General features: G+C 27.4%; 1 protein-coding gene across 2 annotated transcripts in view; it reads left to right on the forward strand.

The window, feature by feature from the left end:
* The window catches only part of Milt (trafficking kinesin-binding protein milt), an 87,245-nt gene that overhangs the window by 9,199 nt on the left and 60,472 nt on the right, over positions 1-17,574 (forward strand). The window contains exons 3-4 of one of the 2 annotated variants that reach the window (XM_076306568.1): positions 1,885-1,989; positions 3,014-3,118. In XM_076306568.1, coding sequence (XP_076162683.1) covers positions 1,885-1,989; positions 3,014-3,118 — 210 coding nt within the window. Of the gene's footprint in view, positions 1-1,884; positions 1,990-3,013; positions 3,119-8,194; positions 8,368-11,757; positions 12,875-17,574 lie in introns of those variants that run through there. The other variant, XM_076306567.1, reaches the window with a different exon arrangement.

The following is a 17,574-nucleotide window of genomic DNA, read 5'->3' on the forward strand; positions in this document are numbered from 1 at the left end:
TTGTTTTGGATTCCGGAATTCGTTTCTGACTCACGCTAAATGTGAATATAAACAAAAACATTAATGTCTCATACCGATATTGCCGCTACCTCGGTTTGTCACTCCCATTCATTCTTCGCTTGCTATTTTCTTTTACTTTTGTGAGTGGAAAAACACAATGTTGTTCCATTTCGATAAATATGTCTCGTCGATTCCAAGGAAAGCACACTTAAGGCGGGGACACTGTAGTTAAATTGTTTAAAGATGCACATTACATTTATGTCGTACACATAGTGTATTACATTTACATAATAACAATTGGACAAGTATCCAAATAAGAAATTACCTTAACATTAATATTGCTTTCTCTTATTGATAGTTTTTCATAAAATTATTTAATGATTGAAATTGCGTATTTATTCTCAAATTTGCTTATCTAATACTTATCGGCCCGGTTTTATCGACAAGGCGATGGCATAAATCTCTTTTTATGAAGATTATTCTAAAAGTTTTAAAAATTAGCTTGCAACGATTAATATTAAAGTGCTCTTGATGTAACTGTACGTTTGACAATCTAAGAATCCCAATTTGTGATAATGGCAACGATAGGCTGAAGTTTTAGTGTGGGGAACAGATTTTATTGGAGAAATTAAACTCTAAACGTTAATTGCTGTATAAGATTAGAAATTTGCGAAGATCGTTTTTAAACAGTGCCTTTCATTTAGGAGAAAAGCTGCACATTGTAAGAGCAATAATTATTCAATTTAGATAATGTATATCCGGAAAATCGATTCAAGTAAAAGTTTTAATAACACAATTTATGGTACGTTGCGACACTACTTATAATTATTGTCAGTGCTAATAAAAAGCGAAATTTTGCATTTTCTCACTTCCTAGTAAATATAATTTCCAACTGATTATGATAATAGAAAACTAATTAAAACATGAATGAATGTGCTCCTTTAACAACAATTAAACACGACATATCATTACTTGTATCATAATTTGTAAATTTATTTTATCAAACTTAATTTTTAAATATTTTGGAAAATAAATTTTACATTCATTAGTAATTACGTATAAAAAATAAGTTAACATTTTCTTGCTAATCTAATTCTTACGCGATACTTAACAACATAACGTGTCAATAAAAACAATTAAGTAAATCTCACACTTAATTAATGATATTATTGTTATCTAACATGTATCAGATTGAGTTTTGGTGTAAGTGGTTTTATGTTTTCAGTTAATTTAAGTTGCCATTATACAGTAAAATTGATTTCACCAGTGTTTTTCTATAAAGTGCTTCTACCGAATCATTTATTTACGCAGCATGTTTTTAAAAGAATATTTTGTAAATTTCTTCATTCTTATTGTTCAATTTGTCCATCTATTATTGCAAAGTACTTTATTTATTAGTAAATATTTTTGAATCTTTTATGTAAATAATCTACACTAAAAAAACTGTGTTACACTGCTTCAATCGTCTTTGTAAATCATGCGTGTCGCGGTTCGTTGGTTATATTATGAGGAATTGAAATATGTTGTTAAATATTTATATTCTATAAGACATAAATTCTCGAATAAGGATGTGTACTAAGAAAAACTTTGCAAGTTAACAAGTAAATTACTATTATAATAAAATAGTATCACTGTTAAATAAAATTGCAATGCGTAGAATGGTAAATATTTTTTATTTGTATACGGTAATTGCTATATACTGTTGAAAACTCTTCAAATATAGGTATTATATTAAAAAATTATATTCAAAATCGAAACATAGAAAATTTAAAAGTACATATTATTAACTCGATGGTGTGAATGGAATAAAAACATGTTAGTTCGATCTCAATATTTGATAAAATAATAAAATTTAAATCTACAAAGCTGACTCATTTATTATAGAAGTCTGCAGTGGAGCTGAACTACCAGAAGTTGAGATCATCAGCCTGTTAGAGGAACAAATACCTAGGTACCGTCTACGTGCCGATACTCTCACTCAATTTCAAGGTAAATGCATCTACAAAAAGTCAACGTCGAACCACTAATTTTATAATTAAATTATACAAAAATTTTTGTATGGAAATGATCATGACAGACAATAAAAACTTAAAATTCTCAAATTTTATGTGTACAACAAAATCAATCATTTCATACACAAAATACATACGTTAGAGTAACGTTATTTAAAGAACACGAAAAAGTACATAAATTTTGTCGATAATTGTAAAGTTAGATTGTTTTACATACAAAATAAGTCGCAAGAAACAGGACACTTCCTTTGGAGTGTATGTAGGATACAATTTAAATGCTCCCAACAGACAAACGTAATGAACGTCTAATTATTTTTCTTAAGATTATTTTATTCTAAATTTTCATTCTTTAATATTTTTATAATGAAAGTATATATTTGTATATTATTATTAGCATCAAACAAATTCAACCTTATATCACAATAGATAATTAGTTTTTCACACTGTTGAACATGATTTGAACATTTAGTACAGCTTGTATAACATAACTAATGTAAAATAATAAATTAAAGTTGAACAAATAAAAATATTATCATAAGGCAAGTTAAGTAAAATAAGAATCATTCTCTTAAGTTACATTAATATTTAAAATAATGTCCTTTGGTAACTTTGAAAAACCATCTTTATAATACACTGTTGAATTATTTAGTCTTTTGGCCAGCTACAATATAAGAAATTTAAAAGTATACAGCTCCATTAAAAAGCATTAATGATATTGGCATATTTTGAAAAACAATAATATTCAGAGACAGAATTATATTCATCATATTCGTTCTTCCATTTGTATTTTAAAATCTAAAAGATATATTAACGTGTTCTTCTTGCTCGTATTTCAACTTGTTCATAATAAAATAACAATTTTTCGTAACGGAAGGTAAGTTTTATTTTCGTATTTGTTCGTTCATTGCAGTGTTCTATCATATTTAATTATATTATATATCATTATATAATATAACGATATTACAAATATTTGAATAATTTATTTTGTTTGTTGTATTTAGGATATGAAAATGCTGATTGGTTTATTCCGTCACCTGCACTAAAATCAGTCGACGCTGACTTGAAATTATCCCCAGACCAGATCCGGGAAACTCTCAACTACTTTAGTAAGTAATTATATATTAATTTGTATTATTATTTTTTATTCTCTTTTTATAGATATGCGCGTGTACGGCTTTTGACGGACCATTTCTCGCTAAATTGAACATATTTTGGATTCAAAATTAAAATCTTTTATGAAATTGAAGCTAGTTTAATATGGAATATAAATAATATAAATAGTTTGTCTTCCAAACTATAAATTGCACATGTTTGTGCTGTATCTTTTTTGTTCTAATCGAGAGGATCGATTTCTCTATATAAATTTGTTTAGACTGCAACGTTCTGTTTACAACATGAAAATTAAGTACATGTTTCTATTTTATAAATTTATTTTGGGTATAATAGGGAAATTTATTTTTTATACTCGTAATAGGACACCTAAGTCTTTAAAGTTCTAGCGCTCAAGAAGCATGTGGGTATTTCGTGATCAAGGGCACCAGCGTTTGACATCCTGCAATTTCTTCGGGATGTCTATATTCGTACCACACGTTGGATTGCTACGGCTTGCTGAGAGCATCGCTTGTGCGCTGTATTATTTGAATATAGTTTACAAAGAAATTGGTAATTGGTGATGTCACTTACACCTCTAGAACAGTTTTTCTTAATTCAGATCTAATTCTTTTTATTAAATTCAACAAGAACTAGAGAATACAAATTTAGAAAAAATTGTAAAACTGTATTGCACCACCTTAATGATTATTACTATGTTATTAGTCAATGATCAGTGGCACTGCATAATGGTATTCATTTTTTAACGACCTGTACAACATTTTCAATGCATACAGATCTAGAGATGTGATTATAAATCCAAATTTACACACTTTGAAATTATTTGAATAGGTACTTACAATTCTTAAACTTGTAACTCAAAGTGACACTATGTATGCTCTTCCCTATTTCTTTTTTATTTTATCTTTTCTGTTTGGTTTTTATTGTCTCTTAATGGCAAAAACTATCATCTTTTCACAGTTTCCATTGAGCAATGTAACTCTTTCAAAAACAAGCAAACTGTTATTTATAAATATGATTATTACAGAAACAGTGTCACTGACTAAGAGTAGATTAGTAAAACTGGTGTAGAACTATAAACGATTTCATTATGTTGGTTATGAAATCTGCCGATCTTGTTTATAGATTTCATACAAATAATCTAGTGTGCGAACGATATGGCCTATCGACTGTAGCAATTCAACGAATAGGTCCAATTGTGTGTAACGGAACGCACCGTAGTCTTTAACACTAAATTTACCGATAATTTATGTATACCTGTTTCTACTGTAACCGGTCATTAAAAAAAGTTATATTTTTTTTAATTGATTGCAGATAATAGTTTTACAATTAGAATTTCGTACTGGGCTTAAATAATAAATAAAACAATATTTACATATCGATAAAACAAATTAATTTGTTTTATTTCAATTATAAACAAAGAAAGAATAAAAAATGAAAGATAGTTATATAATTTCTTGCATTTAGAAATAAATAATGCATATTTTACTTTTATTTACTGTATTTTTTTTTTACAAACTATAGGGTCCTCGAATGTATATTTTCTTTATATGTGTTTTTATGTATATCTTCCCTTTCTTGTACTTGCAGTTCTTAAAATTCAGTGGCAAGTATTTTCTGTTAACTAAAATAAACATTCCTCCTTGAAAGTTTCTTTTCTGTGGTTTCTCTTTATAAAATTCATCTATTTATTTGGGCTAGGTCAAGAATATTGAAGAGAATCTGAAAAGAAGATCATCTATGAGATTTAAATTTAACACTATATTTTTTGCCATTTGATCAGTGTAACTACTGTAATAGCCGAATTTGATGCTATTACAAAATCTAATTTTTTTAGAAGTACTTTTTTATTGTGTTTACATTTATAAATTGTAAGGATATACTTATCTGATTTACACAGTTTTGTTGAGAAACATAACACATTATCGTTTTGCGAATGTTGGCAATACTCTTTTATTTTTTCAAATAGTTTTAACAACAATGGTTTTCTTTTTGCTAATTGTATATCGCTAATAATATACTCATAAAAAAATTATCCGTTACATCTCTTTCAACCCATAAATGGTTCTATCAGTTTGAGAATAACAAACTCCCCAAATGGATTTGATAATTCTCTTTTATCTTTTGCCAAATATGGAAATCTATTTGTAACATATTATGTTCATTTATAGTAAGATTTACAACCGTTTATAATAATTTTTACTATTGTCAATGAATCTGTCCTATACTTCAGAGATTAAAGCAAATACATCAGTTTATAAACACTAGCTTCATTGACTTTCTTTTATCAAACTAGATAAATCTTATAATTTCTGTAAAAGAATTCTTGTTCATGGCTCTTGAAAAAAATTCGAGATGTTAATCTTATTCCCTAAATATGAAATATCTAAATTTATTTCCTTATGTGCTCTTATACATATAAAAGAACGATAAATACATCTAATTTTCCAACAGTTAGATTCTATTTGATTCCTAACATTTGATATTTCTCTGTTTCTATGTATATCGTTATGTATTCATCAATCAATAATTAAAGCAAATGCAGTTCTTCCTTCACCTTTCATAATATTTTATTTAACATATTCCATCGGATTTGATACATCCCTAAAACCATTATGATGTGGTGCTTTTTCAAGTTTAGAACTTTCTTTTATTTCTGGTCAAATATGTTTCCATTAGCAACAGTTACTAGAATATCAAGTTTAATATTTTTTGAATGTTTCAATATTTTTGGGATAAATATTAGGTACAGAATATTGTTGTAAAGATAAAATATAAAATAAATCACTAAATAATGTTAATTTTTTTCATTTTTTCTTTCTTTAAAGTGGCATGTATATTTTGAAATTTTAAAAATAATAATGGATTCTTATTTTAAGATATGGTAACCCCTTTATAACTTTTACACTTTGATGCTTTCTGCTGCAGTTATAAGATTATACTGTGTTCCCTAATTTTACAGTTTGCATTTATAGGGATAAACACCTGACACTCTTGTCATGTATCAAAATTATCAATTTATATTTTGCAATTGTATGATCACGGGGTTTTACAGAATTTTATCTTTTAAACTGTACAGTTTTAAAATTTAGTCTTCAGAGTAAATAACATTACAAAAAAATATAAATCTTTAACCAGTCAAGTGATCGGTTACGGTAGATGTAACATACAACACATATTTCTAAAAAAAAAGAAATAGACAAATAAATATTAAAAAAATCATTCTATATATATTAATAAAGATTGTGAAGTTAAATGATTATGTGATAATGTTGAATATAGGAAATTTTAAAGAAAGTTTAAAAATGATCATTTGACTGATCGTGGTAGGTTTAGTATTAATAGTTCATTGATGTTAATTTTGAAGTGTCTAGCTAGGACATTCTGGTTTGATATAGGAAGCCTAAAACATGTCAGTCATATCTTTTTAGATATTTAAAACCATAGTTGATAATCACTTTCATGTTGCGCAAATGATTTCTTTCAAAAAAAAATTCATTCAGAAAGTTTGACCCTTCTCGATTAAAATAAAAAGACAGCAAAAGTTTTTTAAACAAGTTGAAAACGTTATTTTAATTCATTTATACTGTATTCTTTGTTAAGTTATTATAAAATTATTTGTCACACCTCTCATTGTTTCTCATATTCGTTTCCAATATATATAAAGTTGACTAGGCTGGAATCCTTTTCAGCTAGAGGAATAATAACGAATGTAAAAAATGATCGATTTAAAGTGTAATGAACCTATTATGTTTGAGGATTTATGGAAATTAATTGTTATAAAAGTTGAAACAAATTTAAAAATAAGAATACACTCCTGAATTAGGAGTATTATTAAGCTTTATGCGCATAATGTTATTAATTTTTGGAATATGAATATATTTTTAAATCTTAATAATTGATTTATTTAAAAAATATTATGAAAATTATTTTATTACACTATTAAACACAAATTATAACTAGGAAAACCACAGTTTCATACTTATGTTGCTAATATTTCATCTTAAAATCTTACAAGAGGAAATTTCTTGTTTATCTTTCTCATAAATTATCTTTACAACTTAGCCAATCTATTGTCTTCAATTGATAAGGCCACATATTTGACTATAAAAGTCAACTTTTATTGGTCGCCTGTTATCGTTAATTTGTGATAACATTTGTCAAAGCCTGGTGCTGTTTGTTTGATTATTTACTTGAATGCACTTTTTCAAAGATAAGAGTGGTTTGATAACATTCTTTTGTTAAAGTTAGATTATTTCTAATGCTTCTTTAATAAAAGTTATATTATTTCTAATATTTCTTTAATAAAAGTTAGATTATTTCTAATGTTTCTTAAATTTTTGTTTTGAATCTACAATTTTCCTCATAATTTGTTTACTAATAATTAAATGTATAATATATTCGATTCATCAAAGAAATTTCTTTTTTTATCAATTATGTACAATTTCATACGTACGTATGAATTTATTTTATGTCCTTTCTTATCAATTATTATGTATATTTACATTAACAAATTAACTATTTAGTAATTCGTATGCTACATACATTTTCCAGGTATTGTTATAAAATAATTATGTATATAAAACTTGTGATGTATATACATAAATAATTACTATGGTTTGTCTTTAAAAAAATTTTTAATGTTTACTTTTATAAACAAATTCTTGCTTACTGTTTTCACGATCAGCAGCAATATATTTATTCAAATTAATTAACAATTATTAATTTTTGTAAAATAATTGTGTTATCTTTAGTGACTACACTAAATAATGTACTTGAGAAAACCATTTTTCGATAAGAGTATTATGAACTATTTAAAAAAATACTGATCATTTCATTATTAAAAATAACAACAATGTTATGCTTCATTGATAACAGGTCACATTTAATTAAATACCTTCTTTTTTTTGTTGATTGTCCAATCAGCAGTCGCCCGGAAGAATTTTCAACCAATCAGAGCACTTGACCCGGCACTGCTGTGAAATTCCATAGTGTACTTCAGTTTAGTCGGCGCTCGTCCTCCGTGTAAGGAGGACGGTTTGCGCATTTGTTATTATAATGAAAAAGAAGTTGTTTAATGCTTTTACAAGGTGACAAACGTACTTTTTTTTTAAGTGTCAATTAAAAGAAAAACCACTTTCTGTGGATTCTGTGAAAATACCCTAAATAGTAGTTAAAAGTGAATTAACGTTTCAGTGCACTTTCTTTTTATATGTTTTCATGATATACATCGGTAATCTTGTATGTAGGTAGTTTTTCACAGTTCTTAAATTTTAAATTGTTGAAAACAAAGTATGAGAACAAATAATTGACACTTTTCGCGAATTAATCATTGCAACGGAAATTTGAAACATTCGTCATTCTGTTAGTAAAATTGGGAGTTAAAAACCAAAGCTTTCTTAATTGACATTTAATTATAAATTAAGTTACAGTGCATGAAATGCAGTTCTTCACGTCGATGAACTCGACTAATTGAATCGAAAATGTAGTTACAAATTAAAACTGATCTGCTTACTTTTTATTAAATTCTATCCAAAGTAAAAATATGTATTATAAGATCATCTGATAAAATTCTTATAATATCTTTTAATTCGTATAGTATCATTATTCTTAGATACAGAGAAGAATATAGAACATTTTTTAAATTTGGAGATCTAGTGACATTTAGGTTAGGTTCGGATGACTTTCGAAAAACAATTGTTTTGTTATTCATTTGAAATAATTTTTATTTCTTCTATAATAATTAATTAAAATTACTAAATGAAAATATACTTCTTTTTAAATTTCATTGGACACTAGATTAAATCGTTTCAAAAATTATGAATTTTAAAACCACGCGTAAATAGGTTAATTACATTATATTTTTTAAAATACGATACATTTTTCAAGTGATTTCAATAAAAAATTTTAATTTCTACGTGTGCAGTTTTACTACATTTCTTGTGTTATTGGCTTCAACAAATATTTGATTATTTTAAAGTAAGAATTTTTTCAATTTCAATTTTTGAGTATGTTAGGTTAAGTAATCACATTTTAATTTTCTTGTATTTTAAATATCTTAGTTCATTTTACAATTAAAGTGATGCTCTTTCGGTTTTTGAGAAAACTTGTTCAATTTGTTGAAAATTATTTGTATTTTTTGCATATTGTTGTTATATAATTTTATAGCCTCCTTTTATTTTTGTAAACAAGTCGTTGATATGAAACTAACACACCTCAGCACTCTTTATTCTCTTTTCTTTTAATATAATACAAACGATGCAACAAAAATTGTTTAAATTTCAATTTAAAATTCATAATAGAAAGGTAAACATAATAACATAGATTTAATGATATATATTTTATGTATGTAAACAAACAACTTGTTTAAAAGATTAAAGTAGAACCAAGACCTATGTGTTATGTAATGAAACGACTGTAATATAAAAATTAAAATGTGTCTTACATAAATATTTTGAAATTTCATATAGTAGAAAATATAATGTTAATCATATTAGTATTAAATCTATTGTATGTATATAACTTTCATTAGTCGTCGATTTATTTTTAATAGATTCTTACAATTTTACTTATAACTTGTTACTTTTTCTTGTAATTGAAATGAATTATTAACTTCTTATTAAATATATTAAATATTTTCTCTTTCATAAATAACTTTACAAATTATATAAATATGCAGATCATTTTTATAATTATATTATAATTGGTTGATAAAGCTAAGTATTGATTGTTTTCTGTATTTTCATGTGCGAATACAAGTGTAATCTTATGTTCGTAGAAATATGTGATATATTTTTGAATGATCAAGAATAATGTTTAAGTTACACAAAGTATTTATGGGCTCAAGAAAATATACAAATTTATCAGGTTAGTGAAAAGTAATGTAAAAATACTCATAAATTAAATAAAATTTACCAACATATTTAATACCAAGTAGTGGCCCATTTTGTTTTAATAATGAGAAATGAAAAAAATAGTCAAATGATAGGTTATTTACAAGTTAGAATGAAAATATATTTTTCAAATTCTATATTTGTTTTTTCTAAAAAGTTACGTAATAAGTGTTAGACAATTAAACCACTTTCGTTAAAGGAAAGATATATAATTCTTTGAATGCATTTCCTCTTTTATAGTTCAATGCTTTCTCATGGAAATAATTTACTATGTAAAAAATGCATGGGAGAAAATGTGAAATATAATGACGTATTGTTTTTAAAACATTATTAGAACTCTTTTATGCCAATTTATTTCCCTAACATAATTAATGCATACAATTAATCAGCAACCATGGAAATTCTACATTATACACTGAATTTTCACTTGTTCTTACATCAAATGTGTTGTATAGGAACATACAATTGTTTAATTCTATACATAATTTAATTAAAAATTTACATTTTGTATACTTGAAATATTCATATTTCCTATAAAAAAAAACAAATTCTTTACAGTTTATATTTTACCCTTATTTTAATTTTATATCAATTTCCAAAAATGAGCCTTAAACAAAAAGTATTTCAAAAAATTTTCTTTTTGAACAAAATTTCAACAAAATTTGTACTTCTACAAATATGGGTCTACTGTAGGAATAGGGTCAATCCACGTGAAATCAGATGCTAAATGGAATATCATATTAAACTTTTCTCAAATTTAAATATATTCTAATCTTTAGTGGTACTTAAACGTATACGAAGAATTTTCAAAATTTTTAAAATTGTGAATTTCAGAGCTATTTGAAAAATAATGCAATATTTTTTCAAAATATTATACGGACGAAAATACGATATTTGTTTAAAACCATTGTAAACAGAATTGTAAAACTGTTATTTTTTTAAGTTGAATTCTTGTTACATTTTTAGTTCAAACGTTATATTTTTTTGCAAACAGTTGTAAAATATACAATTTTCTAAATTTTGAAAAATCCTTCGAATTACATTTAAATACTACTGAAAGATTACAAATATTCAAACTTGTGTAATATTCGAATTGGTGTCTCATTTAGTGTTTGATTTCGCGTGGAATGATCGAATATAAAATCAATTTACAATACAATGAGATGTTCTTTTCTTTTTTGGGGTGGGGGGAGGGGGGGGGGGTTCTGCTAATCTATACAATTTGTATAATCGACGAGATATTTTTTTTTCTTTGTCATTTAAGTACAAAGAAAAAAGTTGCTTCTTCAGATTATTCTATTATATCACTGTTCAATCTTGTTAAAATTTTTGTTTGTAACTACATATAGATGTTGTAATTATACGTTGGCAGTAAATAGATATATAAGCGATAATGAGATCAGCTATTTTATTCTTACTTTTATGGTTCTTATCAATCCATTGATGACACATTGAACGTTTTAATTGATTGTTTTATTATCGGTATTATTACGCATTCTTTTTCATAGGAATCAAAACGAGTTTTTTTAAGCAGTATGACGATATATCAATATTTTCAAATTTTGATAAAAAAGATGTACACACATTTTTCTCGTTTTGATAAGTAGATTGTAAAGAAAAATTTTAAGTCGAAATAGTGGTGTAGTTAGAAAATAAAATTAATTGTATACATTTGAAAATTACCGTTGCGATTAATTCTCGAAAAATCATCGATTTGTTTGAAAACAATTATTGTTTATCAGCAAAGGATAGAGTGACCGAAGTGATAATTGTTATCTGATAAAAATTTTCATCGAATAAAAGAAGAGGAAAAATAGGTGAAAAGGTTGTTGCAAATATTCTTTAGCGTTATTATGAATAAAATGACAAAACTCTCGATCGTTTGATGATCGAGAGATGATTATGGTGATATGAACAACGATCACGATACAGAGGCGTCATTTCGCAAACTAAGTGAGAAGTTAGACGAAACTTCTTGCGTGGGAACAGAGGAACAAGGACAAAAGAACAAAGATCATTTTTTGAAAACGACTGATAACATTCAAAATGTTTTTCGAGAAACGATTAAAAATCTTTCGAAAAATTATACGGATGGTGGAACTATTCTTGAATCAAGAGAACATTCTCAGAGGACGATCGATAATTCTCAGGGGGTTTCATCCAGGAAAACAATTCAACGTCCCCAAGTTAATACCATTTCAAGAACAAGCGATGGATGCTTCTTCGGAAATGTTACACCTGGAGCCGGAAATTCTCTATGGAAGACGAACGAAGACCTTACAGAACATGATCTAGCAACTGGTTGCACATTGAAGGAGACTTCTTCAAAACCGGGCAAATTCAAACGTTTGTCGGAAATTTGCAACAAATTATTAGGGAAAATGAATGATAATTCACGAGAAGTTCCGATCGAGTATCCCTGTGAAATCAACGAAGGAAATTCGGCAGAGACTAGCAAATTGGATACTTCCTGGAAGTTAAAAACTGACGAAAATGTTTCTTGGAAATTGGAATCTAGTTCTCCACGAGTTCCAACGTTTACGAATTTGGCTTTGAATGTTTCGTACGCTGGTCTAGACTCTTCCGCACTCTTGGATGTTGGATCTTCGAAAAAGCTTCAGAAACAAAATCCAGTGGAATTCTGGGATGATTGTAGTGTCGTGGAGTGTTTAGACAAAAAATTAGTATCGGGCGATGAAAGTACACCGGAAGAAAGGGTGGAGAGTCTGAAGGAAGTTTTGGCGGAAACTAATATTCATGAAGGAAATGGAGTTGTTTCGGACTTTTTGTTTCATGTCGCCAAGACGAAACATGGCAAGATTTATATCAGGGTTATTAGAACGATGCTTCTTAATCGAGGTAGGACATAAATAATGTAACTTACCGATTGTTTCGACGTTTCTTCTTATGGAACTCGATAAAAATTAATTTGACCGAAGAAGTACACTGTCGAATAAGAAAATTAATTAGTAGAAAATGGAAATTCGGAATAATTAGGAAATATTCCGAACTCGTTTCACTCATTTATGCGTGTAACCATGGAATAATAACACATAACATTTTAATTACGTTGTGTGTTGTTCGATAACAAATTTTGCAAAATATTTTTATTTTAATTGTCCAAAACATTGTTTCACTTAACTATTGTGTTTGGTAGCCAATCTGATATTTTACATCGAGTTAAAGTTATTCCAGTTACTACGATTAACGTAATAGTATTATTTAAAGAATAATTCGAATTTATTGTTAATTACACAAAAAATAACATAAATGTTTTGGTAAATTGATTTCATTTCTAATAAATCGATCGAATAAGCATACAAGTAAATAAGCGAAGTAACATTGATATTACAGACTTTATTTATTACGTATGCATACTTACTCATGATAATTTTTATATATAGAACGCACGAAGAAAGGAAGCGTAATTTCGATGTTTTTTATAGCATTTTTTTTGCGCATAAATAATATATCGATGCATATATTCTACACGAATGCATATATGATCATTGGAATAGAACATGTTTCAATCGATCGTTAAGTTTCGTTTAACAAAAATTGTCGTCTATTTTCGAGATCCGATTAACTAGTTTTTGCAAATCTTTGAAGAAAAAATGTAAAAAGAGAATCGAAGGTAGAACTAAAAAAAAATCGATGTATCTATTGGTTTTCATAATGTATACTTTTATCAATTTTCATTAAATTGTACTTCATAAGCACACATGCTTAATTTTCTTTTATTAAATATTTGAAACTGTTTCGGTTGAGATTTGAACTCGTTTAACGTGTATTGATTGTTTGTAAAAAGATTGATATAAATGTGGAAGATTCAAATCTCTAGGAGATGATATAAATTTACCTTTTAAACGAAACAAAATGGAAAATAAGAAAAGGCTCGTTTACATTTTACAATTTACAGAAATGTACTCAAGGTGAATGTACTTACGGAAAAGTTTAGATGTTTTCTGACTTCGTACAATTATTGGTGGGAGATGATAAGTACATTCACTTATGGTAAACTAAGAATTGAGTTTGCATTATAGTGAAACAATCCACGTGTGTAATTATGAAGACAAAGTTGTACTTTCAGAAAATTGAGACGTATGTTTTCCTATTGTACAATTTTAAATTCGTGTAGTGATTTTTAATTAATAGAATGAATTCATGGACCTATTTGGTTGGCCTGGTATCAGTTTTTCATTAATTAGGAGCAATCTGATAAACCTATACAGTATGATATTTGAACTCAAAAATGTTGAATTCTATAAATTATATACACGAAATATGCACAATGCTGAATGCAAAGAGCATAGCCGAATAAAGGTTGAAATGCGTCTCTAAACTGAATTTGACTCGCGATGGGTTACGATGCATTTTCAACAAAAAAAATCAATCTATGTCAAGTTTCAACTCTTTATCTTATCTTGGGGACCATTAAGAACAAAATACGAAAATTAAAGTTTTGTTCAGTTTCTCCTATTCTATTGCATACAAAGTTTAAAATAAATCACAGGATAGAAAACTTCTTCAGATCTTTTGATCAAAATTTAAATTATAAAAAAAACGAAAATGCTGAAAAAAAAAACCGGTTTGTTACGGAACTACGATTATACTTGTATAGTAGGTGCATATTGCTACAATTAGCATCAATTTTGTTCAAATTTTTTATTTTAATGTAGTGTAATTTAAAAAATTAATAATTGGCATTTTTCAGGGTTTTTGGAGGTTTTCTAGTTTTTACCATTTAAATTTTTAATTCAAATATCCGAAAAAATTCTTTAGTACGTGGATTTGTAATTGAATGTCCCTGATTTTTTTTTTTAAATTCTTCATGCAATAGAATGGGAGGAATTGGACAAAAACTTGATTTTCGTGTTTTGGTCTTAATACTCTCCAAGTTGGTATACAAAGTTGAAACTTGGCATAGATTGGTTTCTTTTTTTTTTTTTTAATAAGCTATAGACTGACCCATCGCAAATTAAATTTAATCAAATATCACGTTCGGTTTCTTATTTGGCTGTACTTTTTACAAACAATTACGTTTATGAAGGCAAGAATGACGTACCGCAACTAGAGCAATACTTTCTTAATCGAATCTCAAGGATACGAGTGTATTCTTTGGAAACAGTAACTGCTTTTCCTCTTTCATAAATAATTAAGATTTGAAGTATAAAAAGTTTTTGAATTTAATGTTTTCACAAGATGTTGGGTGAATGCATAGAGCAGATTCGATAAGGTGGTTTCGCAATTTATATTTTGAATAATTAAATATCGCGTGAAATTTAATTATTCAAATTAGAAATTGAAATATGATCTGGATTCACAAGAATTCGAACTCGAGACCTCCCGCTTATGAATCTGGTACTCTATGCATTCATACATCATACTTGTAAACAAAATTAAAACTAAAGATTTTTATACTTCGATTTATATAAAATGTTCAAAGGTTGTAAAAATTCTCGGGAGCAAAGGTAGGCTTTCTTACGTTCATCACGTTGTGTCACGCGATGCACTTTTGTCGTCCGAAGACTGTCTGTATACTCTTGTTTAGTCACACAAGTTGCTAAACGATACAAGAATATCTCGCTAATACGGCGGGTTTCGTTTCACTTTACCGCACAGCGGAGCGAATACGTAGTATTTTTAAACATTGGTATAAATAACTACTGAAGAAATAAAATAAATCAAATATTTCTTAAAGATTATTCATATTAAATATTTCTTTGTATATTTATAAAAATGGTTTTGTATTTATATTATTGTTTAAGAAAAATAATCGAAGATGATCCTTCAACACTCGACGACGACACCCGGATCTGTTCGAACCCCACTCTAGACGTAATACGCTCGCTTCTTCGTATTGCTTTCAAGGTTATACCGAGAACACGACATTTCAGATTAGGATAATAATTACAAACCCGAAATTATCATTCATTATAATTCTTCAAAATTTGTAGCAGATATTTTGAATAAATTGTTTTTTTTTATACAATTTCTATATAAAATGTAGAATACTCGTGTCTTAAATGTACGCGACGTTGGTCATTTTCTCTTTTTTCAAACTTCGTCGATATGGCTGCATGTAACGCATTGGTTCTGTGGCATATAAAAAATCCAACTTGGTCTAATGATAGATCAATGCATGCAAAAAGAAAGAAATTTGTTGAAAATTTAGATCAACAGCCAATATCAAAAAACATTGATAAGAAAGCAAGCGAATTTGAAAATAATAGTATACTTTTGCTTAAAGAAGTGGTAAGTTCATTGGAATCTATAGGACGTAATATAGTAAAACCAACAAATTTAATGGTTCGAATAAGAAAATGTTATATGTGTACCGAAAATAACAATAAGTATAAGTTAAGTGTTAATAATTCATCTATACAGTGTACGTACAAAATCACAAATATTTTGCACGCGTTGTGTCGAATAACAATAAACAATGTTTTTGCAAACGTTTTGTAAACGAATTGAATGTATACACACACACACAATTGTTTCATTCATTATTCTTATTAGTATTCGTATTATATTTTGTATAAGTAATCAATTGTACATAATCTTATGTGAGTTTACATTGGGGTCCTAATTGACCCAGCACCTCCGCTTGCGTAGTCGCCCGATGGTCCGCTATCTGAGTATCAATCAAATTGCATTATAAACTTGATTTTAAATGTTCGACTACTGGGTCCTCACTTCATAAACAACTGTTCGGACAAAATAAATGATGAATAAACTGAAAAGCAAAAGGAGGCTAGTAATCGCAAAACCACAGATAACAAATGAAGTTGTCCAAGAAATTCTTTTAATCCCCAGAATGATTAACTTCGATAACAAGGATAAGCGTAAAATTGATTAAACGGTTTACAGGAATACTTCAAATAATATCATTGGGATTAACAATCAATTACAAAAGAAGAAGCTTAAACCAAAGGAATAACGAAGATATATATATATATATATATATGTATATATATGTATCTATAGTTGATAATACATTTTAGTAATAGTTCACAAACTTTTGATTCGTGGATTAGATATTATAACAAATGAAATACCACCTTAGGACAATCAACTGAAGATGCTCAAGAAGCAAATCATAAACTTTTCTGATCGTATAGAGAATTACGTTCGAGGAAAATGTCAAGACTTGACAATAAGAATATTCTCATAATTCATTAATTAATTCTGACCCTGTAATTTCGCACCTGAGGCCTGTAATAACTAAGGTACAAGTTACTCAAGAGAATTTTACTAGAATATTACCAGGAGTCAATAAACCTTTTGTTAAAAAATGGATATAAATCCCAAATGTAAACTCACATAAGATTATGTATAATTGATTACTTTTACAAAATATAATACGAATAATAATAAGAATAATAAATGAAACAAATGTGTGTGTGTATCCAAACATTGTTTATTACTATTCTGCACAACGCGTGCAAAATATCTGTGATTTTGTACGTACACTGCATATATGATTGTGTCAATTATTAACACTGAACTTATACTTATTGTTATTTTCGGTACACATATGACATTTTCTTTTTCGATCC

The sequence above is a fragment of the Ptiloglossa arizonensis genome, chromosome 3, assembly GCF_051014685.1.
Source record: "Ptiloglossa arizonensis isolate GNS036 chromosome 3, iyPtiAriz1_principal, whole genome shotgun sequence".
Lineage (NCBI taxonomy): Eukaryota > Metazoa > Arthropoda > Insecta > Hymenoptera > Colletidae > Ptiloglossa > Ptiloglossa arizonensis.